Genomic DNA, 9,545 nt, shown 5'->3' with positions numbered 1-9,545 from the left:
AAAGTAGGAAGGAAGGAAGAAAAGAAGGAAAAAAGAAAGAAAGAAATGAAGGAAAGATAAAAGGAAGGAAAGAAGGAAAGCAAGGAAGAAAGAAAGAAATGCAAATCAAAACTGCAATATAATATAAACAGTAACACTTGCTGGCACCAAAATGGAGGGGAGGACTTCTAATACTCTAGTGTTAGTAATTTAAACTGGCACAACAAATCTGGTAGGTCATCTGATGATTCTTTCAAAAGTGAACCACTATCCACTAATCCAATAATTCCACACTTGGACATTTATCCAAAAGATTATAAACTAGGATAAAGTAAAATGATGTTCATCACAGCATTCTTTTTTTATGTCTTCTTTTTTTTCAAATTTTTATTATCAAATTGATGTACAGAGAGGTTACAGTTTCATACGTTAGTCATTGGATACATTTCTTGTACTGTTTCTTACCTTGTCCCTCATACCCCACTTCCTCCTCCTCCTTTCCCTTTCCCTTTCCCTTTCCATGAAGTGTTCAGTTCACTTACACCAAACAGTTTTGCAAGTGTTGCTTTTGTAGTTGTTTGTCTTTTTTCACCCTGTGTCTCTCAATTTTGGTATTCCCTTTCAATTTCCTAGTTCTAATACCAGTATAGACAGTTTCCAATATACTCAGATAAGATTACAGAGATAGTGTAGCTACAATCACAGGAAGGTGATACAAGAACACCATCAATAGTAGAAACTACAGATACACATGGGACGTTGAAAGTAGTTACAACTGCATCACAGCATTCTTTACAAAAGCTAAGGTATGGAAACCAGCCCAGAGGCCTTTCTGTGAATGAATGAATCAAGCAAATGTGATATATGGAATTTTATTTGTCCATTAGAAAAAATGCTATTGACCTGGGCCTGGAAAAAATCAGGTTAAATGAAGTCAGGCCCAGAGATACAAAGGATCCATGTTTCCTCTCATATGTGGAAGTTAGAATTAATTTATAGCTATGTAAGTAAAGACATCAAGGTGGTATGCAAATGTAAACAAATATATTAGCTGAAATATGGTAGATTCAGGAAAGATATAAGTTTAATTATTTAGAAAGGCTATGACTCTCTCCAAAATAATAAACACCAGAAAATAAAAATAATTGAAGGGTGATTTCAAAATAATAAAAACCTATTTAAAAGTAATATGGATTCAGTGGTATTTTGAATTTTGATATTTTCGAGGGACACATTATATAGAATGGTATGGTATTCTCTTGTGATGCTGATCATTGGTAGAGAGTAATAACCTGTTGACTAAACATCTGTATGGTATAAGTTCCTGTGAATGGGATAAACTTCATTTATAAATGTTAAATGAATTGATTGCATTTCAGCTTATGATATATTGATCAAAATAAAATCCTACAAAAGGAAGGACATCTTTCTAGAAGATTTTCTTTTCTGTGGGCTGTGGGGTTTGAACTTAGGCCTTGGGTGCTGTCACTGAGTTTTTTTTCCCCTCAAGGTTAGTGCTCTATCCCTTTGAGCCATACCTCCACTTGTAGTTTTCTGGTGGTTAGTTGGAGATATTTCTCATGGACTTTCAAGCTGGCTTAGAACCATGATCCTCAGATCTCAGCCATCTGAGTAGCTAGGATTATAGGCATGAACCATTTGGACTACATTTTGATTGCCTCTTGTACTTTTAAAATTCAAGTTATTCATTTATATATGAATAATATGCAAGTCAAAGATTTTTGGTACCAATTTAGGTTTTGTTTTGGCATAGTTAACTAGAGTCATAAAATTATGGAAAAGGAATAATTCTTTGAAGTCTTAGACATTCACAGTAGCATATTGTTATAACTACTTTCAGGATTCAATTGATTAATACTTTAGTTGCCAAAGTCTATGTATTAATTGTTAATAGTAGCTAAGTATAACTACTAATGATTAACACTAAATGTAACAATGATTAAAATAATTTAAGTTGTGATCTTATATAAGGATGTTGTCATATTTACTTGGTAATTTTAGAATTTTGCAGTGCCATATTATTAAAAATTTTATCCTATATGTATTGACAACAAGTGAGAATTGGGAATAAAACCAATACTTTAGTACTCACATGGATTTCATCAGAGTCTTGTGACATTTTTGTTTGTTTTTCACACTTAATTGTAGAAATCATAAAACTCAATGTTGTATTTTTTCCCTCCTCCAGAAAAAGCTCTGAAGCTCTGGCTTTGGTCCAAGTAGGACTTATTGATCTACAAGACACAGCCCAAGCTCAGACAGTTGGTATTCACCGTGCCATGCCTTACTTAGGTCCAACAGGACCTTTAGGTCCCGGGTTAATCTTCCTTAAGCAGCCAATAAATTTTCAACCCCTGGTGCTTCCTATTTGCCTTGAGGAAAGTCTAGAACAAGAGAAAAACATACAACTATATGACTGCTGGTTACCTAGTTGGTCGCTAATGAGAGGTAAGTAAAACAGAAAGCCCTAGTGTAGAACATAAGGATATGTTTAGACAGATGATAAAATCTTTTCATGAGTACCTGAGCATATTGCTACAGTTCTCTTCTCTAATCTAAAGCAAAAACAAGAATAACCGAGACAAAACCCAAGACAACAAATAAAAAGCTATCTTTTCTGTTTTCTTTCAGGAAGTCCTGGAATTTTGCAGAAAAGACACCTAAGCATCTTGCAAGTAATCAGTTGTGCACAATTCTGGCCCACAATGAATGAATTTACTTTCTGTGTGGAAGCCAAGAAGGCTATGGGGGAGGCTGGCTGTAAGGTGAAAATCTGAGAGGCTATGAAAAACATGTATATAAATGAATATCCTCCAACAATAAAAGTTACATCCTAACATCTGCTAGATTATCAATTGACATCTATTCATTGTTTTCTTTACAGGGTGACCTGGGCGCACCACTGGTGTGCCATATACAGCAAAAGGACACCTGGGTACAGGTGGGAATCTTGAGCCACTTTGATGAACACTGCAGAAAGCCTTATGTATTCAGTCAAGTGAATCCTTTCGTTTTCTGGCTCCAAGGAGTTACACGGCCCAGCCATGCACCCTGGTCCCAGCAGGAACCTATGATTACTTCTGCTTCCATCTCCCTTCAAGTAACTACTTCTAGGAATGCTTCAGCTTTTACCTCTACTACCGCTTTCATTCAGCCACATTTCATCTCTCTGCCACAGCCTCAGAGTAAGATCCAAGAATATGATATGATGAGAGTTATGATAAGGAAATTACTAGGGTCAAGGAAATAGAAAAATCTGAAGGAAAAAAGAAAGGAATGCATTTTTTATGAGAGAGAAATGATGTGTTTATATTCACCAAGTCACTGGATTTATTTATCTTTATTTACAAAGGCAGGTCATAAAGTATTTTCTTACTGCTTCTTTGGTATAGATGATAATGGTTAATTTATGGCTAATGTTATTATCCTCAGTGATTACTCTGAGAAACAGCTAATGATAATTTATACAATTCTTCAGAGAATAAAAAGAAAAGAACTAAGAGTCTCAAATATATACTAAGTAATAATGATTTTGTGGGTTCAAAATTACATTTTGGTTGTCTTTCTTCCCTAGACTATATGTAACCTGTCATGGTATCATCAAGGACAGGTTGACATTACCTACTTTATCCTGTCTATGTAGAAAGATATTTACTGCATGTACTCCTTTTTCACTTAATGTATGTAACTATGATGTCAAATTTAGTAAACTCAAACTCTTTTAGTCCAAATGAGAGCAATTTATTTCACATTTATCTCAACAATTTATTCATTTCTCTAATATTTTCAAGTCAAATTATTCTTCATTGCCTAACTGAACTAATGACTCCAAACCATCTAAAATGTAAGTAAGTTTTAATATGGAGGAAACTACCATAATTCTTAATGCTTTAACTAATGAACACTTAACTTGTACAATAATTAAATAACAGAAATACAAAAAATCTTAAATGTCAAAATTCAAACTGTCAAACTGTAAGATAGCTCACATATAGCATGTCTTCCAAATTTTCTCTTACTTTTTTTAAAATTATATTATTTTGGTCAGCTTTGGCAGATCGTATTTCGCTTCGATATACTATGCCTTGGCAGGCTATGATCATCAGCTGTGGCAGTCAAATCTGCAGTGGATCCATACTTAGCAGCTCTTGGGTTCTCACTGCTGCTCACTGCGTCAGAAATATGTATGTTTATGCTCTATCTCTTCCTGTACTGTACTACATTAATCCATTAACTTCATATTCATTTGAAGAAAATTTTGTTGAGCCAAGTCACTTACATAAATCCCAAATCATGTATCTCAATTACATCTCTGTTTTAGGCTAAACCTGATTTGTACAATATGATTGGCTCACTTGTAATTCTTGTAATAAATCCCCTGCAATACTCTTGCCTATGTAGTCCTTGTAAAACTAGCATAAAGCATATGTACTGTATCTTTAAAAATGAATGAATGTAAATAAGCAAAATGTGTCTTGGAAGAGTCAACTTTCTAAATTTAATAATATCAACCTATCCCCTCAGGAATCCAGAAGACACTATTGTAATACTAGGACTTAGGCATCCCGGTGCACCTCTGAGAGTTGTTAAAGTGACTACTATTCTACTTCATGAGCGATTCCGGTTAGTGAGTGGAACAGCAAGAAATGATCTAGCTTTAGTACTGCTACAAGAGAGTCAAAATTCCATTCAAATATCAGCACCATTGGGCCACTTGAAGAACTTGAATAATTCAGAATGTTGGCTCTCTGGGCCACAAATTCTCAAACCAGGTTAGTGTTTGCTTTCCATATCATGGGAGCATTTTAAAATGAATCAGGATTATATATTTTTCAGTTATAAAAATAATAGCCACAGTGGTCTCATTTTACTAATTTTAAGATTTTTCCTCAAATTAGGAACTTACTCTGAAATATAATTTGTTTTATATAATGTCTCAATGTTCACTAGATAGGGTTTTTGAGATCACAAGAAAACAGCAATATACTTATATGTCCAGCCAAATGTTATAATCAAGGTAGAGTTTAACCACCTGATTCTACTTTAACTTTTGTTTAAAAATATTACAAATAGGGTTTTAGTTGTTGTTACTTATTACTTCTAAAAGACTGGAAGATAAAGTCATTTGGAATTTGTAATTCTGCAAAGCAAAATTGTCAGTGTTTCTGAAGATGTAACTTGTAAGTGATTAGATTGGCTAACAAAGTGATCTAAAAAGTGCAACAAAACTGGGAGTAACAAGCTAAAAATAATTAGGATATTTTAGCATAATGTAGATAGAAGTATACATGGTAATGTATTATGAAATGTGTGTATTCTACTTAGTGTGTGTATTCCACTTAGAGTATGTGTATTATTTTTAGGTGAGACAGATGATAATCCAGAAATATTACAGATGCAGGTAATGGGAGCATCAAACTGTGCCCACCTCTACCCTGATATAGGAAGTTCTATTATTTGCTTCATCACCCACGCCAAAGGTCATGACACAAATATAGTGAGTAAATCAGTTTTATTTTATTTCCTTTTTGCACCTACAAATGAAAAGATAATAAAACTGTCTCTCAGTAAAAAGGTAAATCAACTATTCTTAAATAATACATACTAGCTAGTACTTCTAAGTACTTTTTTTTTTTTTTTTTTTTTTTGCCAGTCCTGGGGCTTGGACTCAGGGCCTGAGCACTGTCCCTGGCTTCCTTTTGCTCAAGGCTAGCACTCTGCCACTTGAGCCACAGCGCCACTTCTGGCCATTTTCTGTATATGTGGTGCTGGGGAATCGAACCCAGGGCCTCGTGTATACGAGGCAGGCACTCTTGCCATTAGACCATATCCCCAGCCCCCTAAGTACTTTTTAATAATAATACTCTAATAAAACAAACTTCTTCCAAAATTTGTTTCTAGTCTCTGAAATATCTGACACATGATAGTATTATATATTCATATAGAACAGATGGCCAGGCACTCTCCAAATTGCTTAGATATTTTATTTTTCTCACTTGTAATTATGCAATCTATTTTTTGAATTTTTATTTTCTCATTTTTGTGTTTATTCAGGGCCATAAATCCTGGGCCTCAATTGGCTCACTCATGAGCCACATAGTTGAACCACACATCCTCTTCCTACTTTCCACAGAGTCCACATGGGCTTGGGTGGGCAAGGTAGGGAGGGGAGAGACATGGGACCTCCAACCCTCCTGATGATATGGAGATGATTCTATCAGATCTGTCTCAGCTTTGTAGGCTTAGAGGCATGAGCCACTGATGCTCAGAATCCTTCTTAAGGTTTAGTAAGTCCAATCTTTACTTTCCTAGTAGAAAAAACTTCATAGCTTCACTACCATATATTTGTTTCATCCATATTGATTAGAACATTTTGGGTGATAGGAATGGTATAATTCTTATTCTGTATCTCACATCTAATGTACACTTACCATCTTACAAGTTATATAATCTAAGAAAAAATAATAATATTGTACTGTGAATTAAATCTAACTTTACATTGATTCCACAGGAGCTAGTGAATCCAGGCAGTGCTGTTATGTGCAGACCAATATATGGCAATGGCAAATGGAGACAGATAGGCCTCACCTGTCTTAAGGCTCTAGCTACTATAGTGAGCCCACACTTTTCCTGGATTATAACCACTACAGAAAAAGCAGGCCATCCCCTAAATCAAGCTGTCATGCCATGGATGGAAAAGGCTAACTCCTCTTGTCTCCTTCAGCATACAACCAAATTGTTACTTTCTTTAGTAATTATTATTGCTGCTCAAAGTTTTTTGTAACCCAATTGGGGGAGCAAGTACATTATATTATAGTATTATTATAGAAAAGATATAAGAACAACAGAGAACATATTAGCATGTGCTATGCAGAATCTCCTCACATATTATTTGAATAAATAGTACCTCCCTCTGTTATGACTCTTATGTTTACTACCTGAATGAAGAAATGGTATTTCATTAACTATACTCATTTAAAAAATGTCTATACTTAATAAGAAAATAGGGGTGGTTTGCCAGTAAAATAAAATGTTTACAATCATATAAAACATATAATTTGAAATTTGTCAAAATCTCTAGTTTTGAACTATTATATTTCTAAATAACCCACAAAATCTCATATAAAAACTTTATTTTCTTCATGAACATAGAACAGTGTTTTACTCCTTAAATATTTAAAATTAGTTGAATTGGAGTAATATAGATCATCAGTATTACTTGAAGAAAATAACAACATTCCAAAGATAATAACAAATATGTCCTAATAACTACAACATAATTACAGCCCAATTGGGCCATATTGACAAATCATTTTGAACACATTAGCTAGCATATTTGTATATTTTTCTTCAGTTCCTCCAGTGACTAAAATCTACTTTTAAGTGTTCTTAGCTGTGCTTTTGTATCAAATCTGAGGCTTGTGCTCTATGTCTCAAACTCTCACTGTGCTTATTTGGTCATGGATGGGACATGATTCTAGCCTGGTGTTTGCTAGTGAATTGGAGTCACCTAGCCTCTTCTGCTTAGGCTTGTTCAAATAGCCACCTTCTGAGCTCAGTCCTCAGAGTAATTGCTATAACAGCCATTCAGGCGAATCTCTGGGGCTTGCTGAGGTGACACATTTTTACTGATGTCTTTCATACTACTACTGATTTTGAAAGTAGATTAAGTTTATTCTTTGTCTCTTTGTTTAAGAAACTAATTAAGGATGGCTGATAAAAGATGATCCTTAGACCATTACTCAGTCACTTCAGATGAAGGGCAAATACTCATACATCAAGAAGTATGATGATGTTCTACCATGTAGGAGATGTCTCCTTCAATGCCTTTGATCAGTATTTCAAGCATTCATTGCTCTGAAAACTAGTTTTATGAGCTTTTCTTGAGAATTTCAATTCATATTCTATCATACAGGAATTATGTCCTCTATTAACAAAAAGACAAATTCTTCATATATTTTTATTATACACATGGAATCCTAATATTGGGAGACAAAGATTCCAGGAAGAGAGCAAACTATTTTTTTGTCCCCTCCAAACTCTAAGTCAATGGTCAATGATTGCCATGTGCTTATACTCCCAGTTGCATAGAGGATGGTAGTGTAAGATTGTGGTTCTAGCACAGATGAGCAATATATTTCAGAAGCCGTTTATCTTAATGGGTGGAGCCAAGGGAATGGCTTGCACCTGTTACCCTGGATATGACAGCAAACATAAAGCATAGGCCTGAGCAAAATAAAAAACACATTTAAAAAATCGGGCTGGGGATATAGCCTAGTGGCAAGAGTGCCTGCCTCGGATACACGAGGCCCTAGGTTCGATTCCCCAGCACCACATATACAGAAAACGGCCAGAAGCGGCGCTGTGGCTCAAGTGGCAGAGTGCTAGCCTTGAGCGGGAAGAAGTCAGGGACAGTGCTCAGGCACTGAGTCCAAGGCCCAGGACTGGCCAAAAAAAAAAAAAAAATTGTCCATATTAAGAACTAAATGACAAAAAGTATAGATTAGCATTAAACAATTGTCAAGTTCAAACAATAGAACCCTCCAAAATTTCCAAAAAGTACTCCAGGAACTATTTTGAATATTTTTATCATATGTAGATAGAGAAGAAACATTTTTCAGGGTAGGTGGAAGGGTGAGTAAGGTGTTTTATCTTCTGTGTGGTTTTGTCCAAGGAGGTTCTTTTATAGCAGAGTAACTAGCTTATGATATTCCCATTTCAATGCATATTGTTTCATTAAAACAATTAAATTAACACAAGGAATACCATATCTAGTTTATTCTAGGTAGGGTTATTTTCTTGATTTGTGTATATGATATATGCAGATAGTGAAAAATATGGTGTAATCTCTGGATGGTATACATAAATTGAGGTACCCACAAAGCAAGTACAACATTGAGAGAATATTGAAATAAAATTAAACTCAACTTGGGGCTCATTGATCATTCTCTATTGCGTAAATCCATTGGGTAATGTAAAATAGCCCTCAAGAGACAATGGTCCACAATGGATCACAGACCTCAAAACATTCTTAATAAAGGCCCGGAAACACAACCATTCAAAGAAAGGTTGAAAAAATGGGATTGCATCAAATTGTAGAGCTTCTGCATGACAAAGGACATAGCTTGCAAGATAAACAGAAATCTCACAGATTAGCAGAAGATTTTCACTAGCTTATAACATGCAAGGGCCTCTTATCTTAAATATATGTAGAACTCAAATAAAATTAAGTCACTCAAAAAAAAAATCCTCAAACAACTGCCCCATTAATAACTGGGCTAAAGACTTAAAGAGAGATTTCTCTGGAGAAGAAATAAGAATGGCTAATAGGCACATGAAGAAATGTTAAACATCTCTGGACATAAAAGAAGTGCAAATCAAAACATTGAGATTCCACCTCACCCTGGTTAGAATCAAGAGATCTAATACAATCATGCTGGCAGGATGTGGCTTAAAGGGAATTAAGAAGTGCAAATCAAAACAACATTGAGATTCCACCTCACCCTGGTTAGAATCAAGAAATCTAATACAATCATGCTGGCAGG

The 9,545-nt window shown here is 35.0% G+C and overlaps 1 protein-coding gene across 1 annotated transcript; it reads left to right on the top strand.

Moving 5' to 3' along the window:
- Positions 1 to 3,070: 3,070 nt before the first annotated feature.
- Positions 3,071 to 6,751, top strand: LOC125344570 (serine protease 52-like; the record flags this gene model as incomplete). Its single annotated transcript, XM_048337053.1, has 5 exons — positions 3,071 to 3,185; positions 4,049 to 4,184; positions 4,525 to 4,772; positions 5,364 to 5,497; positions 6,512 to 6,751. Coding segments are annotated over exons 1-5 (873 nt in total), but the record flags the coding sequence as incomplete, so codon positions are not given.
- Between the last annotated feature and the right edge of the window lie 2,794 nt (positions 6,752 to 9,545).

The sequence above is a fragment of the Perognathus longimembris genome, unplaced genomic scaffold (genome assembly GCF_023159225.1).
Source record: "Perognathus longimembris pacificus isolate PPM17 unplaced genomic scaffold, ASM2315922v1 HiC_scaffold_158, whole genome shotgun sequence".
Classification (NCBI taxonomy): domain Eukaryota; kingdom Metazoa; phylum Chordata; class Mammalia; order Rodentia; family Heteromyidae; genus Perognathus; species Perognathus longimembris.
Note: the sequence above shows the minus strand (reverse complement) of the source record. Positions and strands in the feature narration are given on the sequence as shown.